The 19,996-nt window shown below is 50.9% G+C and overlaps 1 protein-coding gene across 1 annotated transcript in view; it reads left to right on the top strand.

The window, feature by feature from the left end:
- The window catches only part of LOC108507531 (sacsin-like), a 17,142-nt gene extending 5,158 nt beyond the window's left edge, over positions 1-11,984 (top strand). Inside the window, 2 exon segments of the mRNA XM_017835547.1 lie at positions 131-2,855; positions 3,041-11,984. Of these exon segments, the coding sequence (XP_017691036.1) occupies positions 131-2,855; positions 3,041-8,664 (8,349 nt within the window). The 3' untranslated portion in view covers positions 8,665-11,984.
- Positions 11,985-19,996: the final 8,012 nt, after the last annotated feature.

The raw sequence follows: 19,996 nt of genomic DNA, 5'->3' as shown, positions 1-19,996 counted from the left end.
GCTGCTTGATGTGGATGTGGTCACCCTCTGGCTCTACCTGGCAGATGTCCCATCCCTGACAGAGCAGGACAGGGCCACCTTGGCTGCTCTGCCTCTCTTTATGCCACTGCCCTGCTTGGCCACCCCACAGTCCATGGAGTTGGTACCAGCTAATGCCACCCCGATGCTGGAGCCAGAGCTGGAGCTGCCCAGAGATGTGCTTCTGCCGGAGGCCATGTTGCAGTGCCGAGATGAAGCTGACCAGCAGCTCCTTGGGAGGCTCCAGAGACCCCTCATCAGTGCAGCCCACGTTATGCTGAATGCCATCAAAGCCGTGGCCCAAGGCGCCTATGAGGGGCGGGCGGCTGAGACACAGGCTCTGCTACTGTGGGTGCTGCAGCACGGAGAGGTTGCCTTTGCACAGAGCCCCCTGCTCCGGCAAGCCTGCAGTCAGCTGGCCTTCCTGGAGACCCCCAATGGCCCTGCCTGCCCGCGAGACCTCTATGACCCCTGTGACAGCACTTTGCAGGCGCTGCTGGGACCTGAGCGCTTTCCTCCTGCTGTCTTCCACAGTCTCTCTGTCCTCCGTACCTTGAGGGCCCTGGGCTTGCGGCACGGTGAGGGGTACCTGCTGCCTTCAGACATCCTCTCGGCTGCAGCAAAAGTGAGTCAGGGTGACACAGTGGCTCTGGACAGGGCTGAGGCACTGATGAAGGTCTGCAACCTCACCAAGGCACTGGCTGGCTTCAGCGCTGCAGAGCTCCAGAGGCCTCAGACCCTGCCGTGGGTACCTTGCTCCAAGTGCACTGGAATGCCTGGGCAGCCTTTCCTGCCGCCCAGGGAGCTGCGATCCACTCAGTACCAGTGCCTAGTGGGGTTTGCCATGCCCCTGACTGATGCCTTTTTGCCAGAGGCAGAGAAAGAACTGGGGCTGAGCCAGACTCCACCACCAGAGAGAGTGTGGGAGCAGCTGAGAAAGCTGGCAGGGCATGGGAACATGGATAAGGTGGGTTCCGCTCTCCAGCCCATTTACTGGCACATGCAAGAAAACCTGGAGGTCTTTAGGACCGCCCCGGATGATGCTGTGGTGTGGACTGGGTCTGGATTTGTCCTGCCACATGATGCCGTGCTGGGCTATCCTGAGGAGCTGGAGCTGGGGATGCTGGTGCCCCGTGTGCCCCCTGACTTCCTGCCCTACAGCTGCCTCTTCAGTGCTTGGGGGGTGGCGGTGGGGGTGAGTGAGGAGAGGGCAGTGTCAGCCCTGTGCTGCCTGGGGCAGGACATAAACACACGCAGCTCCAGAGCGGGCACTGCCACAGAGTTGCAGGTGGTTGTAGCTGTCCTGGAGCGGCTGAAGAGTCGGGGGCACCAGGGCGAGGGCACCGTGCCGGTTCCTGTGAGGATTCCGGAGGGCGCAGGTTTTACCCTTTGCCCAACTGCCTCTACCGTGTACCTAGACATGGAGCTGGAGGATGAGGAGGATGTTCAGGAGGTGGTGCATGAGGCAGTACCATCCAGCACAGCCATATTCCTTGGTGCAGAGCTGCTCAGTATGCAGGTGCTGGGGCCAGAGCCATTCACAGCCTGTGGCCCCTCAGAGCCCATCACCTTACGCCTCCGCAACATCCTCCGGGAGTATGGCGAAGAGAGCGACCTCTTCACAGAGATGGTCCAGAATGCAGAGGATGCCGGAGCTACTGTGTGCCGCTTCCTCCTGGACCTCCGGTGCTGTAGAAAGGCCACCTCTGGGCTGCTAGACCCAGGCATGGTTGCCTGCCATGGCCCAGCCCTCTGGGTCTACAACAATGCCCTGTTCACAGAGGATGACCTCCGTAACATCACGCAGATTGGGGCTGCTACAAAGGAGGGGCAGGCAGGGCGGATTGGGCGCTTTGGGCTGGGCTTCAGCTCTGTCTACCGTATCACAGATGTGCCAACAGTGCTGAGTGGGGAGACACTGCTCATCTTTGATCCAAATGGCACCCATCTGGGCAAACACATCCCCAGGGCCGGCTGCCCTGGCATCCGCCTGGACTTCTCCAGCCGACCACGCATCCTCCATGTCTTTGCTGAGCAGTTCCAGCCCTAGCATGGTATCTTTGGGTGCTGCCTGCCTGAGCCAGGACCCTTTCTAGGGAGCCTTTTCCGCCTGCCTTTTCGCACTGAAGAGGAAGCCATTACATCACAGATTTGCTCAGAGGCCTTTGGTACAGAGCGCATCCAGTCCCTTGGCACTGGTTTCCTTGGCTCTAACTGGCTCCTGCTGCTCTTCCTGAAGAAGGTGAGGGAGCTGTCCTTGGAGATGCTGCCAGACATGGTCACCTATGCAGAGAATACCATACCTCTGGCCACACTGCGGCGAAAGGAGATCCAAGACTTGGGGTCCCCTGGGGACCCCCCAAGCTGGGCGACCGTTGAGCAACTCTCAGCCTGTGAGGAGGAATCCAAGACCATACGGCACTCCTTGGTTTTGGTGTGTCAGGGTAATGGGGAACTGCTGGAATTGTTTCACCAGGACACACGGGCAGGACTCCATCCTCCACATTCCATGGCTGGTGTGGGCCTTCCCCTTGCCCTTACTGAAGATGGCAAGTGGGTGCTGCGCCTGGATGGCGAGAAGGGGCAAGTCTTCTGCCACCTTCCCATGCCAGTCATCTCAGGGCTACCAATCCATGTGCATGGGGCCTTCAGCATCCTCTCAAACCGCAAGGGGCTGTGGGACACCGGGGAGCGGGGTAAGTGGAACCGGCTGCTGCTCCGCAATGCTGTACCGATTGCCTGGCTCCAGGCACTAGACCACCTCCGTACCATGCATGAGGCAGGTGAGTTGAAGAACTATGAGTATCATCTCTTCTGGCCAGACTTCGAGAACACACGTAGGATCACTCTCGAGGAAAAAAGGCAGCGCAGAAAGAACCGTGTATTGCAGAATACACCATCTAAGGAGTCTTTCTGCTGTGCCTTTTGCAATCGGATATGTCTGTCACGTACTGGCCTCATAAGCCACCAACGTGCCTGTAGCAAATGTGGATAGAGCCTTCCCAAATCTTCGTTCGCGAAGCCTCGCCATGATACCTTCATCAACTCCAAAAGCAATACAAGCCCTATGGCCAACTCTGGGAGTGTGTGGGGCTGCGCCACACTTTCACCTGGGATGATTATGCCCGAGTGCTCTGCACCCTGGCAGAGACACATGCTGGAAAGCCGCTGCCTGCCCTGGAGTTGGCTCTGGCCTTGCGGCTGGTGTCTTGTGGCTTGATGGAAGATGGCAACAAGCCAGATGCCTACCAGACCCAGCGACTCTTTCTGCCTGATGAGGAGGGCATTTTGCATCCACAGGACAAGCTTCACTTCAACGATACACCATGGATGCAATTGGACAGAGATGTCCTCCTGTGCCATAAACAGCTGTCCCGAGCTGCAGCCCTGCGCTGTGGGGTGCCTACCACACTTCACTGAGCACTGGAGAGGAGTCAACTCATCACTGATGACCTGACCCTCTGGGCACAGCCATTTGGTGCCTGTGAAGACTTGCCAACACGTCTGAAGAACATCTTAAAGGAGTACCCAGCATCGGCCTCTGATATGGTGAAAGAGGTGCTCCAGAATGCAGATGATGCTGGTGCGGGGCTTGTGCACTTTGTGTGGGACTGCCGGCAGCACCCAGTGAAAGCCACTTTCAGTGAGAAATGGAACGTCCTGCAGGGCCCTGCCCTCTGCATCTACAATGACAGGCCCTTCCAGCAGCAGGACATTGAAGGCATTCAGCGTCTGGGGGTGGGCGGCAAGCAAGGCCGGCAGGATGTCACAGGTAAATATGGCCTTGGCTTCAGCACTGTCTTCCGCTTTACTGACTGCCCAGCCTTCCTGACTGGAGACAGTGCCCTGTGTGTCTCTGACCCCCATCTCTACTACGTGCCCATAGCCACAACTGAGAAGCCTGGTGGGATGTTCGCTGTCAACCCTGAATTCAAGAAGAATTTTCCAGATGTTTATGACACCTTCCTACCCTCCCTCTTCAACCTGAGTCAGGGTGTCCTTTTCCGGCTGCCACTCCGCACTGCAGCTGAGGCTCCCAACTCCAGGGTGTCTGACATGGTCGTGCGAGACCAAGACCTTGTGGACATAGAGGAAACACTGGCTGAGGAAGGTGAGGATTTGGTGCCCTTCCTCCGATATGTCCACACTGTGGTCTTCTCTGAGATCCCCCCAGATGGGAAACAGTTGGTGGAGAGGCTGCGGGTGACAACAGAGCTCACAGATGGTGATGCAAAGCTGAGACGGGGTTTTCAAGCAAGATTAAGCCACGCCATGAATGGGAACGGCCCCACCTCTGTCTCCTATATCATGAAAGTCAAAAACAGCAAGGCCAAGACCAGAACTGTGTGGAGGGTGATCTCCCAAATTGGGGTGCAGGAGGGGGCTGAGGAGTCTCCGGTGCTTGAGTGTCTGCCCTATGGGGCTGTGGCTGCCTGCCTGGAGCCATTGAACACAATCACAGGCAAAGCTTTCTGCACCCTCCCACTGCCGTTGAAAACCGGGCTGCCTGTGCACATCAATGCCAACTTCTCTGTGGATGCAGCCAGGCGCAGTCTTTGCTGGGACAGAGGCTGCACAGAGGCAGCCTGGAATGACTTCTTGCTCCGGCACTTGGTGGTTCCACTATACTGTGACTTTCTCACCAGGCAGTGGAAAGCCTTGGGGCCAGAAGAGCTCTGGTACAAGTCCCTGAATCTCTGCTAGCAGCACCTGGACTTACACTTCCTCCGGTTGTTCCCTATTGTGACAAGGGTACTCCCTATCTTTCAGGACATGGTGAGGGAGGTCTATAAGCACTTGAGTCATGCACGCCTGCCCCTGGTGCCTGTGTACCATGAGAAGTCACCTGGCAGCACGGTGACAATAACCTGGGCATCTCCAGGTGGAAAGGATGTACTAACAGAGCCATACTTTCTTGAGGTGACGCCAGACCCAGATGTTCAGAAGGTGCTACAGCACCTGAACATGAAGCTGGTTCCAGCATTCACCCACTTGCGGTAGATCCATGAGCAGTTCATTGAAGCCCAGGTGAGCGCTGCTGCCTTAAGCCCAGCCTCTCTCCAGCGCTTCCTTAAGGCCCTGGCTCTGCCTGTGCCTTGCAAGCTGGCTGAGACATCCCTGGGGACCCCGGAGAGCTGCTCCATCCTGCTGAAGTACTTAGCAGGATGGAGCAGGTACTCCCAAGGTACTCCCAAGGATGTGGACAAGGAAGAACTGGAAGGCTTGCCCTTGATAGCCACACAAGATGGTTATCTGAATACTCTCAGTGTCCATCATCCAGTCTTCAAAAACTCCTTTGCCCACCTCTTCCCCCACCACAAGCACCGCTTTGCCCAAAAGTGTGTTCCTGATTGGATCCCACCTTGCTTTGTGAAGGAGCTTGGCCTCCCAGAAGCCACACCACTCATCCAGGAGGCACTGGGTCAGCTGAAGTGGACCCCAGAGGGGGAAAAGTGGCTCAAGGGACTGTAGACCTTCTTTGGCAGTGTTGTCCACGCACAGGGAAAGGCCTCAGTGGAGTTGGATGCAAACATGAAGTCATTCATGGATCATCTCCAGGACATGACAGTGTTGCCTATTCAGGGGAATAAGACAGACTCAAAGCACCTAGTGCCACTATCCTCCCTCTCCAGAGTTCTTTTTAACTGTCACTCAGAAGTGGAAAAGGTGCTGCACAAACTGGGCATCCCTATGCTCCAGTGGTCCCTGCTGCCCTTTCATTTTGCCCACCTCTGCTTGAAGCCAAGGGCACTGCAGGTCACAGAGCCCAGGGCTGTAGTGGCCCACCTGGCAGACACTGGAGCTGATCTTTGCTGGGGGGACTTAAAGGAGGAGCATGTGACTACTCTACTGTGCTTTGTGCGGGGAAAGCTGGATTCATGTGCACTGGAGCAGCTCCGGCTCCTGCCTCTCTTCCGGAAATTTGGTGGGGGCTATGTAGCAGTGGCTGCCTACCTCAAGGTACTGTTGCTCCACAGACAGTACCTGGAAGTGCCCCTGGGTGCCCAAGCCCTGTACAACCTGGACAAAGATACGGTGCTGCTCACATCAGACCCAATCCACAAGTGGCTGGCCAAGGATTTGAAATGGAAGGACACTGATGACCAAAAGCTCTTCATCACCATTGTGCTACCCCGGCTGTCCCAGCTCACGCAGCAAGACCTTATGGAAGCTGTACAGTTGTTCTTTGTCCTGCGACCCATCTGTGATAGTCAGACCAGGAAGGCTGTTGTGGCAGCATTTCAGAATGTGCCCTTTATACCCGATGCCCGTGGTACACTGCGCTTAGCCTCCTACTTTTACATCAATGGGCCCTCCTTCTGCACTCTGGGGCTCCAAAACCGCTTTGTGCCTAAATCTTTCTTTGAGGAGCTAGGGATGAATTTGGCAGTTGAAGAGTTTCTATTAGAGGCAGGTGTCCGCACCAGTCTCTCTGTAGAGGATTTTGTGGCACTGGCCCAGGAGATAGAGCATGAAGCTGCTCAGGCTACCTGCCACACTGCAAACCTGCTGAAGCGACAGGAGGAGATGCTCAAACAGCTTGAAACCCTGTTGGAAAATACTGAGTCAGTAGGTTTCCCAGAGCAAATTGCCTCAATCCACTTCCTGCCTCCACTGGCCATCCCCCAAAGCTTGAGCAGCCTCCATCCCCCTTTTGCAACCTGCATTAAGCCTGTGGCCCTGAAAGGCAGCATTTACCACTGCCAAAATGTGGCTGAGCTGCTGTGGACATCAGCCACCATTCTGCCAGAGTCCCTTGAACTCGAGAAGAAGTTCCTGAAGGCCATGGGAGTCCTTGTAGAGGTACCCACTGCCCTAGTGGTGGCCAACCTGGAGCATGTGTGCAGGGCAGCCTGCCAGACGCCACAACAGGTGATCACACGGGCCAAAGTGCTCCAGAACATGTACAGCTTCTTGCAGACTCGTCTGAAGGAGGTAGATGCAGAGCACCTTGCTGAGCTGCCTGTGGTGCTGGCCAAGTCAGGAGACATGGCCAGGCCATGGCAAGTGGTGACATCGCTCCCAGATGAGGCTGACTTTTACCCCTACCTCCTCAAGCCTGACCCACATGTGGCTGTCTTTGGAGACCTCCTGCAACACCTTGGGGTAGTGACGTTCCCCACACTGACTCACTACAGCCATGTCCTGGCCCAAATCTACCAGGAGAGCCATGTCAGTGGGACCCTCACTAGTATTCAGAAGAAGGTGGTCCTGCTGGCCACACAGCACTTCTTCCAGCTGCTGCGGGAGGCACCAGAGCCCCCTGATTGTTCTGCTGTGGCTAAGCTGTACCTGCTGAGCACTGCTGACTGCCTAGAACCATCCCACAGGCTGTGCTTCAATGACTGCCTGCCCTCAGAGACTGCTCAGGCCCTGAAGAAGACCTTTTTGTTCATGGTTGACCTGCCAGTGACAGGATGTAATGCCAGGTGGCTGCTGCAAATGCTACCACCACACCTGCGGCCACGGGCACTCTCAGAGGTGACAGAGCAGCAGCTGGAGGAGGGCAGTCCATGGTCATGTCGCTATGGCTCTCACTGCCCTGGGCAGAGGCGTCTGCAGACTCTCCTGGTATCACCATGGTTTAGATTGGGGCTGGTGTCCCTGCTCCAGTGGCAGAGTCACAAGGCTGTGATGGGAGTGGACGGGGATGGTGGCTTTGCAGTGGAGCAGCTGAAAGTGCAGTGCTGTGAGAACATCTGCACTGTGCTGCTCCACAATGGGACAAAGGTGGAGGGCAGCTCCCAGTCACAGGTCATCCATGCGTGCCTGTCAGGTGATGCCCAGCGGCTCCTCTACATCCGGCATGCAGAGATGGTGCTGAACCGGTACCAGCTGAGGGTCCTGGAGACACTAGCACAGGAGATCAATAACATGCTGGGTGGACAGCTGGAGGCATCTGCCTTGTCTGTGCTGCGTGAAATGCTAGTCTGCCAGGAGCCGCAGGATGTGGCCTTTGTTCTGGAGGAGAACAATGTGGCACTGGTGGGTGCTGCACCAGAGCTGGAGAAGAGGCTGCAGGAGGAGGCTGTGGCAGAGGGGAAGCCATGGAAGGTGAGTGGCGATGTGGATCCCGGCCTTGCAGCCTTGAGGCCACTGCATGATGCCAGGTGGCCAAAGGTGTTGCAGGAGCTCTGCGTCCAGTATGAACCTGTGAGCACTGCCCAGAACCACTGGGGACAGAAAGATTTTGACTCCAGGCTGAGCACTGAGGAGCCCATGGCCCTGACTCCGTCCATCCTCGAGGCCCTACGGTGGCTGCGTCAGGCCACGAGTGACCTGCAGGCAGCCCACAATGACATTCGGCGCTGCTGCCCCAACTGGGTCCTCTTCAAAGTGCACCGGGCCCTGGAGAAGGCACTGGTGACTGCTGTACTCTGCCGTGGTGAAGCCGTTGAGGGCCTGGGGGGGCAGATGGACCTTGCCAAATGGCTGGAGGTGAAAGAGCCAGAACTGGGGGGCCTGGTACTGGACATGCAGTGGTTGTGTAAACAGGGCATGGATGGAAAGGCCACACAGTACCCAAATTACCACCCTTTCCCCATGACCCCCAGCGAGGCCTTCCCCAGCGTGGATGAAGAGGAGGTCCTGAAGCAGGCACAGAAAATGCTGGGGACATTGAAGGACCATGTGGGCAGAAAGTGAGGATGTGCCCAGAGAGGGTCACTGGCAGCTGTGCTAAGGGACCACCATGGGCCCACCAGAAACCCACCATGGACCTGTTGTGGACTCATCATGGACTTGCCACAGGCCTGTCACAAGCAATTTCAGACTGTCCAGGCCTGGTAGGAGAGCTTTGGAAGTAGATTGGCCAGGCCACTGGATGTTGCGGGGTAGCCTGTGCCATTGGCATGCCTAGAGAGCAGGGGAAATAAAGTACAATAATAAATGTTGCAGTGCTGGTAGACCCTTCACTGACAGTGGACTCAAGGGACATGGAGAGGTCATGGGTGACTGGTGGTCTGTGGAAGGTGGAGATGGTGATGAAGGGGTTTAGAGAACTGTGGTGGTTTGATGTTGGCTAGTCAGTTGCCCACCACACCACTCCATCACTCCCCCTCTTTGACAGGGGGAGAAAATATGATGATGTCTCAGTTTAATGAGACTGAAGTGTTTTGCTAGGGAGGATGAGTTATAAGGTAGACCAAACTCCTCTCTCTCAGCAATTGTAAATCTGAAATTAAGAGGCTCGAATCGAGGAAGTATGGAGAGAGAAAGAATAACAGTTCTTTATTAAATGATAGATGTGTATTGGTAGAACAACAAAAGAACACAAAAGCAACTAAACAATAATCCTGCACCCAAAAGTCCCCTTCAGAAAAAAAAAAAAAAAGGAAACAGTTCAATTACTTTCTGTCCTTTGGAGCAATTCCAATCACGGTCAGCAGGGGGCGCTGTTGGATCACTGGAGCAGCAGAGCCTGCAGCGCTCTGTGTTGCCAGCAGGAACCCCAGGGCACGGGAGAAGCTGACAATGAAGATTTTCCCCCCACACCGAGGAGGGGAAGGGGAAAAGGGGAAAGAAGGGCAGGTTCTTCCCATGAAAAACTCATGCTGTCTGCAGCTGGCTGTGGCCAGGATTTCCCCCCCCCCTTGTCGATGGGCACAAACCACTGCCAAAATACGGGAGCGGAGGAGGGAAAAGAGCGACCCCCTACCCAAAAAGTTCCTCTGCAGGTGGGTCAAACCTCTCCAGTGAAGTCCGAGCAGGTCTGGGCTGGGGGCAGAGCAGAGTGCAGGCAAGCCGAGGCCAGAAAACAGCCAGATGACCAAACCGAGAGCAAAACAGCCCCAGACCTTTTCAACACACACCTTACCTAAGTTAAGACAAAAGCCCCATGTCCCTGTTTCCAAGGAGAGGAGGGAAAGAAAAAAAACTCATCACCTCCCCAGCCCTAGAGAAAGCCATCAGCTTGAAATGCAGTCCTGCCAGTTAGTTCAGCATCTTTCTTTTACAGTGGGACAGGGGAAAGAAAAATTCCTGCTTGGATTTTTAGAACAAGTAAACTTATGAGAGATGAAAATCCCATTGGTTAGAAGATCACTCACCAATTACTGTCACAGTCAGAACAGACTCAACTTGGGGAAATTGATTTAACTTATTACCAATTAAACAGAGTAGGAAAATAAGAAATAAGAACAAACCTGAAAACACCTTTCCCCTACCCCTCCCTTCTTCCCAGGCTCAGCTTCACTCCTGGTCCTTGTACCTCCTCCCCCTAAGCACTGCAGCAGATGGAGAATGTAGATTGGTGTCAGCTCATAACACTTTGTCTCATCTGGTCCTTCCTCCTCACACTGTTTCCCTGCATCAGCATGAGGCTGCTTCCATGGGAGGCATTCCTGCACTAAACTTCTGCCATGTGGATCCTTCCCACAGGCTGCAGTTCTCCAAGGACTGCTCCACTGTGGGTCCCTTTCCATGGGTTGCAGTCCTTCAGGGACACACTGCTCCCGTGTGGGTCCCCCACAGGTGACAGCTCCTGTCAAGTCCTGCTCCTGCATGGACTCCTCTCCACAGATCGTAGCCCCTTCCAGGAACCTACTCCAGTGTGGGCTCTTAACAGGCTGCAGCTTCTTTCAAGGCATCTCCACCTGCTGTGGTGTGAGGTCCTTCACATGGGGCTGCAGGTGGGTATCTGCTCCTCCACTGACCTCCATGGGCTATGGGGCAAAATTCTGCCTCACCATGGCAGGATTGCTCCTGCCTCACCAGGCTGCTTCAGTACCTGGAGTACCTCCTACTCCTCCTTCTTCCCTGGCCTTGGTGCCTGCAGGGCTGTTGCTCTCTCATCTTCTCGTCCCTCCCTCCCAGTTGCCGTTCCACAGCAGTTTTTACCCCTTTTTAAATCCATTCTTGCAGACACTACCAGCATCAATGGCAGACTCAGCCTTGGTCAGCAGCAGCTCTATCTTGGAACCACCTGAAGCTGAGTCTGCATGACATGAGGGCAACTTCTGGTGTCTTCTAACAAGGAACACCTCTGCAGCCCCCTGCTACCCAAACTTGGTCATGTAAAGCCATGTCGTGGGTTGAGAGCCCATTATCCCCCCCTGGAGCTGGAAGATGGCTAGTTCCAGGGGTGGAATTCCAGTGTAGAGCCAATGGGAAGCTTGGTACGCCTCTGCGGAAATGATGTATTTTCGTAAATCAGAAAAGAAACTTGTTGGCGCAGTTGGCATTAGAGAAGCCATGGGGTAGAGACAGCAAAGGGGCCGCAGCGCCCTCAGGGGCCAGAGGGCTTTCCCCTTACTGGCTTTGGCCCGAGGCAAGTGCAGCACTGAAGCCAAGCTGAGCCCCTAGCTAAGACATGCAGCAGCCAGAAAGCGAAAGAGAGAAACTTCCTAGGAGTTCTCTGGCTGGCCTCACTGGCTCCCCTCACCGCGGGGGGAGGGGTGGTGATCGGCTGGGTGGATCCTGTGGCAAGCACGCCATGGAGTAAAGCAGTGCCTGAAGCAGAAGCAGCAGAGGCAGCAGACTCAAAGCAGCACCAGAGAGAAAGGCAAGCTGGAATGTTTCTGGGGTGGGACTGACCCAAAAACTCCAGAACCTTTTGGCCTAGGGAAGGGGTGGACCTCTTAGAGAGTTCCGCCGAGAGCTTGCTCCCCGAGGAAAGGGACCTCCACGGACCGGGGAAGAGACTCAGAACTTTAACCCCTGTAACCCATGATGTCGACCATGGTGAGGCGAGTTCGTCCCTACTTGCAGCCTATGGGTGAACCCTTGGTTGAAACCAAGTGGCCAGTGGGGGGGGTCAGAGAGGCTCCCCGCACCTTGATGGAGAGAGAAAGAAATTTTTCGTCTATAACAAATCAGAACTGCTGCCTTAAGATAAGAGAAGAGACACTTCCAAGTGCCGCAAAATTAATTTGGAACTGTGCCCTGAAAGTGAAGGAGAGACTTCTTCTCCTCCTGGACTTTATGGGGGAAGAAGGGGTGATGTTTGTAAATACAGTGTTTTATCATAGGAGAATTAGTTAGTATTGTTGTATATATTACTTTATAGTTTATATTTTGTTAGCAATAAATTTTGATATAATTTTCTCATGCTGAGTCTGTTGCCTGTCTGAAAACTTCTCTCAACATTTTAGCAAATTTGTGGGGGTTTGAAAAATTGGTTTTAGGTCTCAAACTGTGTCAACCCAATACAAGGATGATGAGATTGTATCAAGGGGAGCATGGGGGACTTGAGAAGGCATGAGGCAGCAAGAGGAGCTTGAAGTTTCAATGGGCTGGAGTCATTGCCATAGGCCCAGAGACCATCACCAAAGTCATAGTGTGATTCTGTTGGTATGAGGCCAAGTGCAAGGTCCTGGACCTGGGTCAGGGCAATCTCAAGCACAGTTTGGGCAGAAAATGGAATAAGAGCAGCCCTGAAGAGAAGGACTTGGGGGTGTTGGTGAATGAGAAGCACTTGGCCACGTGCACCAGCAACCAGAAACCCACTGTGTCCTGGGCTCGCTCATCCTATAGAGTGGGCAGCAGGTGAGCGGAGGGATTCTGCCCCTCTGCTTCGCTTAAGTGAGACCCCAGTTGCAGTGCTGCCTCCAACTTTGGAGTCTCAACATCAGGATGTGGAGCTGTGGGAGCAAGTCCAGAGAGGCAACAGAGGTGCTCAAAGGGCTGGAGCACCTCTGCTCTGGAGACAGACTAGGAGAGCTGAGGGTATTCAGCCCAGAGAAGAGAAGGCTTCAGGGAGACCTTAGAGTCCCTTCGAGTGCCTAAAGGGGTTCCAAGAGAGCTGGAGAGGTATGGGCGCTGAAGGAGAAAATGAGGCTGCACACACAGAGTTCGATTTTGGGACTTGTCCACCAACACTTTTTGGTGTTCCCCTTTCATTCATATTCTCTCGTAAACAGCATCTAGTGTTTTTCTTTTTGTTATCCGGAATTCCCAAGATCGTCCCAAACCAGTGCCCTGATCCCACACATTCACACTTCCATCAAGTGGTGTCTGTGTTCAGCCACAACAGAAAAACACGCGCTTACCATGCAGGCTGGTTAAAGCAGTTTTCCACTTTGAGACATAACGTTCTCTCTCTCAAAGGACTTAGCCCAGGTCGATCCTCCCTTTTGATTAACTAAATGCAGGTGCAGAGTGACTCAGCTTGTTCCCACATCTCCCCCTTTTTTGTTTTGACATGCAGAGTTCACAGCGAAGAGGGCCAGGACCCGGGCTTCTTGTCTTTGGGTTTGTCCAATACGCTTCCAGAGGACTTGAAATATTAAAAACAGACAGATTGTTAAAAAACCTGCTACTGCTACAAATATCTAGATCCTTAAATTAAGTCCTTCAGACCAATGTTTGGGATTTAACCATTGAACATTATCAGGCAACTCCCACCAGACACTTTTTTTGCCTAAAGATCGAGTTTCGGACATTGTGATTTTATTGCTTCAGCCAAATCTTGAACTTCATCATTGATGTTTGTGGTGAAAGTGCCCTGCAAATGTTTTTGAACTTGTGCCCAGTCACAATGGCTGTCATTCCATATTAATGGAGTGACACATAATCATTTATGCTGATGCTCCCATTTTAAAGCCATCCTATTATTCATAGCATCGTGTCTGTCCCTGATCCATGTTAAGGCTGCTTCTACTGCTTCCAACCTGGCTAATATTTGATGGTCTATATTTGTTTGCATAGCCATTGATGATGATATATTACCCAACACACTGGCCACTGTATGTGCAGTTTGTACTGAATGGGCCAGTGCAGCAGTAGCCATGGCTGCGGTAGCTGCTATGATGATGGCAGAGATGATGAAAGCAATTAACCATTTGATGAACCTTTTCGTTTGATTTCTTGACTGGATTAACAGTTTTGCCAATTTACTGTATGCTGCATCATCCTCCCAGCTTCTGGTTAGGTTCATTGGGAGCTATAATTCAGCCCTTCTGCACACAGGAATTATTACCAATAAATTGACAGTAGATAGATTCTGATTTGTAATACAACAACTAAAATAGTAGGGATTATCTACAGTAATGTTAGTGTTAGTCACACTAATCCTAACGTCAGGTCCAGCTAAAAAGACATATGGATGAGAGGAAAACACCATGACTGAGTCATTATGACAGTGAGAGTTAGTTGATACAAGGAATTATTTCTAGAATAGTGTCCATGTACTATATCTCTAATTAGGAATGGCATTGCAGCCCTACAGTCAGTTTGCTTACCCTACGGTCAGAATGTTTTTATACATTGCTTGCAGTACCGGTCCTGAGAGGCCCCCTTTTGTCCGTATAAGAGTCTCTTTTGTAGGTTGTGCAAAGTTTACGGGATGTGATGTGTTGGTGATCAAATGACCCCTCAGTCCCCAATCTTTACCCCACGTAATCCACTGTTTACTATCCTGGGACTTGTTAGTCTACATGGGATCCACTGCATAGCAAGTGTGTCTGACGTAGTGCTTTGTGAAATTTTGCAAATGGGTAGTTGAAAGGGTGACAATTCTCCTGCTTCTTTGTCAATCAGGACATGATCAAATCCAGCGACAGAGAAAAAGGTTAAATTCCTGCTAGTGTGTCCTCTATTTTCCTTCTGCTGATAGCAGAAGTGGAATTTTTCTACAAATAGTAAATAGCCCTTAATTGGTTGGTTGATGAGACATACAGGTGGAAGATGTGTAAAAAAGGTTTGGCTTCTGTTAGTTTTAATCCAATCTTTGTTTTCCTCCAAAGAGCCAGGAGGTGGCAGCCAAAAACCTCCAATCCAATTAGTATCATTGTTAGAGAGTGGCATGGCGTTTCTGCATTCCACCATGTCACCAGCCTTAACATTGGAGGGTCAAGTATGTGAGCCCAATAAACACGAGCCTAGGTAGATTGAGCAAGGAGACCCACATCACACCGTGAAATACCCCTTTTACCATAATGTTGCTGACCACTATGGTCAGATAGGCTAGGAAGATGTTTTGAGTATTAGATGTATCTCCAACAGCCTTCATCATCGTGCAATCTTTTCAAGCTTCCCCACGTGATGTCCAGGCAGGGCTTGTGCCGCTCAGCATTCCTCAGCCTCTTTCTAGGAGTCTTGAGGATCAGCTTTTTCATTTGCGGAACCGGATTGCATGTTGTTTTGGTCCCACTCATGATAGGGTTTTACCAGACGTGCTGGAAGCCAACGGGGTCCTGCAGGTGATAAAACACATGCGTACCCCCTCTCCCATGCTAACAACTCAAGAGAACCCTGCCATTGAGCATCCCCCTGTGTATCCATGTATAATACTTTGGGCTTTTGTTCATGTAATGAGGCAGTGGTCCTGTAATGACAGCTTGCTCTACTACAATTAAAATGATCCAAATTCAAAAAATTGAGAGTAAATACAGCTTTATCTAGTTGTTCCTGGGGTGTCATATTTCCCCATTTTTGTTATAAAAGCATAGCCTTTAAAACTGACTGGTGCCATTCGACAATAACTTGCCCCTGTGGGTTATGTGGAATGCCAAAGAGATGATGAAACCCTCATTGTTGTAAAAAATTCTGCATGCTGGCAGCCGAATACCTGGGAACATTATCTGTCTTAATTTGCTGGGGCAGCCCCATCGTTGCAAAGTACCGAGTCCAATGTCGATGCATGTCACTGCTTTTCTCTCCCTCATGAGAAATGTACACAGAAAGCCTGAGAATGTATCAACTGTGACATGGACAAAGCAAAGCCGTGCAAATGCTGCAATATGTGTAACATCTGACTGCCACAAATCATTGGCCTGTAATCCCCGCGAATTAACCCCCTGCAGAAGGATAGGAGACTGTACTTTCGGACATTCTGGACAAGTTCGTACGATATCCTTAGCCTGAGTGAATGCAAGGCTGAAATGTTTGCGTAAGCATTTTGAGGGAAAAAGGAATGCAAAGCCCTCGTATAATCAAACTGCAAAGTTGCCGCATTAAATTGATCGGCAACTGCATTGCCTTCAGTAATAGGGTCAGGGAGACAAGTGTGGCTATGAATGTGCAAGATGAAAAATGGGGCCATACGTTTTCCTAAAAGGGCCTTGAGCTGGACAAACAATTCAAAGAGAGTTTTTTGATTTATTTCCTTCAGTAGAGCTGAATGAATTCTTTGTACAACACCCACCACACACTAAGAATCAGCGATAACATTAATTGCCTCAGTTTCAAAGAGAAAAAAGGTAAGGATTACTGTGCGAAGCTCACACTGCTGTGTTAAACTATTTTCTTGGGTGTAAGCATGTTTCCATATCCCTTTTTTTTGCCATTCTACAACCGCCTTTTTCATATTCCCAGACCCATCTATAGATGCATTTCTTGCACTCGGGATAGGGACAGGTGATAAAATGACATTCAGGTTTAAAGGTAACTGTGACAGCCCGTGCAACAATTTATCTGCTGGCAAAGAAAAGGAAATGTTTCCCACTAAATCAAGGAGTAATTTGAAAGCATTCTGTGTTTTGCAGTAGATATTTGTAATCTTTGACCATTGAGAGGCAAATGCAGACAAGAAGGATCATACCCTGTGAGCTGCTGGCATCGATATCTCTCTCGCTTAATTAATTCTGCACATAACTCCTGCACCTGTGAGAGTCTTTTCTTTTCCTGCCAAGTTATGTGGAAATAAGCACTGATAAACGAGACCTTCATCCTTGAAGGAAGCATCTTGTATAAACTGAAATTAATTGGTGACTGGCTATTGGCTGACGACCCTCCAAGGACATTTGAAGGGGAAAGTGAAGAGGAGGATGATGAAGTAAGCCCACAGACTCATTTAGAAAAGACGCCCTGAGGTGCAGCACACAGGTGCAGGCAAATTCCAATGTACACATGCATGTGCAGAAGGGGCACCACTTACACAACATGGGGAGGGATTGAAGGCCTCTAGCTGGATGGTGCTGACCACACCTGCCCAGGTAGATGTCACTGGTTAATTATATAAAAAACAGATAGCTCTTGCTGGGAGCAAATTCAAGCTTCACATGGAGGAAAATGTTGCCTTTGCGTGGACGCCGTCTATCTTGTGAGCCTGCCAATGCTCCGAGGATGCACCTTCTGCTATGAAGAATTCTAAGCATTCTGAGGTCGGTAAGAAAACCTTGTAAGTAACACGTGAGTGAGTGGCGGGTTGTCTTGGGGGCTTGTTTCCCTTCTCTTTCTTGTCTCTCAGCTTCTTGTTTTGTTGGCCACTTCTTTGTAATAAATATTGTTTTGTTGAACTTTCAACAGTGTACTGGTTTCAGTTTCAGCATTTCTCCCTGCTACATTTACGCAAAGCAATTTGCTGACTAACAAGGCCTATTGCTTCCTCTGCTTCCTTTGCTAAGGTGCGTGGCGATGCCAGATTGCTATTGGTCTGTAATAAACCAAATAGACTCTTCAGCTGCTATGTAGTGATGCCTAGAAGTGGATGAACCCAATTAATTGTACCCAACAGTTTCTGTAAATCATTTGGTGTTTCGACCACTGGCTTTAAAGTTAATGGCTGTGGCATGACAGACTGCTTGGATAATATCCAGCCTGAATATTTCCACGGTGAGCACGTCTGGACTTTTTCAGCAGAAATCTGTAACCCATTAGCTTGCAGTTCCTGCAACAGCTCCATCAGTGCCTCATTATTTGATCCTGTTGCTCAGCACATATCAAAATGTCATCCACGTAGTGATAAAAAAATGCAAGAGCTATACCTTTCCCTGATAGGTTTCAGCACAATTGCCACATAAGCCTGGCATATTGTATGACTGTTCATCATACCCTGTGGCAACACGACCCATTGATATGGTTACATGGACATTCATTATTAATCACAGGCAAAGAGAAAGCAAAATGAGCACTGCCCTCGGGATGTAACGGTATTGTGAAGAAGCAATCTTTAACATCAGTGATAGTGAGAACCCAGTCCCTGTGCAATAGGGTTGGCACAAAAACCCCTGGCTATAACGGTCCCATAGGCTGCAGTACAGCATTGATGACTCTGAGATCATGTAACAGCTGTCACTTCCCATTCTTTTTGGGTATAACAAAAATGGGAGAATTCCAAGGACTGGTAGATGGAACTATGTGCCCTGGATCCAGTTGCTGTTGTACTAATTTATGTTCCTGGATGAGCTTCTCCCCTTTCAGGGGCCACCGATTGACCCAAACTTGTTTATCTGTTAACCGTGTTAGTTTGAGCAGATGAGGTTCACCAGTGGTCACTAGCACAAATTTGAAGGCTGAATTACTGTGGTGGTTTGAGACCCTCAAAAATCCAATTTTCAACCTCCAAGCCCACTCCGCCCCCCAGTTTGCTTCAGTGTGAGAGGGTTTTCCAGATAAAACACAACTCAGTATGGGAGGAAGGGAATTATATTACCATTTATTACTTACACAAATAAATACTATAATTCATTATATACACAATTCTAACTATCCTATGGTAAAGCAATATATTTACATAAGATCAAATCCCTCCTTTCCCTCCAATAAAAGTTCAGAAGGAGAGAAGGAATGGTCTTTTCCGCTTTCAGGGCAGCGGTGTCTCTCCTCTTCAAGGCAGCAGTTGTAGCTGGATTTGTCGTAGCTGGAAAATATCTCTGTCCATTACAACATAGGTGTTTTTGCTCACCCCTCTTGGCCCTTTGGTTCCAGCCGAAGGTCTCTCTCCCGTGGGCTCGCAAAGCAGGGACAAAACTTGTCTTACCACAGTCATATCATAGGGGGCAGGGCATCCTATGACAGTCCCTTCCTTGAGGGGTCGAGTTCCCTCGAGTCAAAACGGTTAGGGCAGCTCTCAGTTCAGTTTTTGCCCCAAGAGTTCTACCAGAGCTCCTTTGCTCTGTCTCAACTGCCAACGTGGCAAAGAGGGGGGGAGGAAGGCCACTTCTCCCCTGCATTCCTTCTGGCTGTCCTGATCCAGCTCCAGAACGTCTCTGAGCTTCTCAGCTCCTCTCTCTCTCTCTAGTTGCTGCTGCACTTTCAGGACTCCCTTCAAGTGGGAGCCACCCCCTCCTTCCGAGAAGGCTCTCAAGGGTTTGGGGAAAATAAAGTCAATCTCACCCCAAACAGTCTTTACTGAGCTTGATGCTCTGTCTCTCTCCATCAGACATCTCTCCGTCTCTCATCTTGGCTCTATGCCATCTTACTGCTGCTGGCTATCTTCTTGGCTTTCAACCACAGCTCTCTATTTGGTGCTGTCTCTGCCGCCTCTCCTGCTGCCCACTCACAGTGGAGAAAACTCCCTCAGCTTTTGGCCATAGAACCCGCTCTAGTTTAACACTGTTCCAAGTTTTTGCAGCCCCAGCCGGGGGCTGGGGGGCCTTGGCTCCCAGTGGGGCTCCCTGGCCCCTCTCTCTCGTGGTCTCAAGACGTGGCTACCGCTCTTCTTCCAGCTACGTAATCTCTCTCCTTTTCCAGTCTGGTGTGATATGTTTAATTTTGCAGGGGCACTGATTGGGTGAACACTAAGAACACCAACCCCCTGGAGTTAACCACTTTCCAGCTCCAGGGGAAAACCTTTTTTAATCCACGACAATTACAAACTGTACATTCCACTGTTCCAGCAAATCTCATCCCCACAGAGAGATTGTAGTGTTCAATACAAAAGACCAAAAGCAGGCCATCTTTCCTTCCGGACTGCGTGTCAGTAAAACATACGTACTCTGTTTAGGTACCTCAGTGTCCCCGATTCCCAAAATTGTATGTTATATATTCTTCAGCAGCCAACCCGCAGGCCAGATTTGAGCCAAAATTAAGAGAGACATCCGCCCCTGTATCAAGCAATCCTGTTACATCCCTATCCTTTACGCACAAAGTTAGTATCAGCTGCTGTCTCGTTATTTCTTCTGCCCAGTTTATTTGAACATCAGTGCTACCAAATCCACCCTCTCCTCATTCTTGTGTATTGCTATTAGGGGCCCAGAAGAGCATCAACAACAATTGAGCTACTTGCTGCCCTTTACTCAGTACAGAAAAGCCAGACAAGATAGCAAGCATTATATTAATCTCCCCTTGATAGTCCAAATCAACAAGAGCAGGTAAC

Source organism: Lepidothrix coronata, unplaced genomic scaffold (assembly GCF_001604755.1).
Source record: "Lepidothrix coronata isolate B3197 unplaced genomic scaffold, Lepidothrix_coronata-1.0 Scaffold260, whole genome shotgun sequence".
NCBI lineage: Eukaryota > Metazoa > Chordata > Aves > Passeriformes > Pipridae > Lepidothrix > Lepidothrix coronata.
Note: the sequence above shows the minus strand (reverse complement) of the source record. Positions and strands in the feature narration are given on the sequence as shown.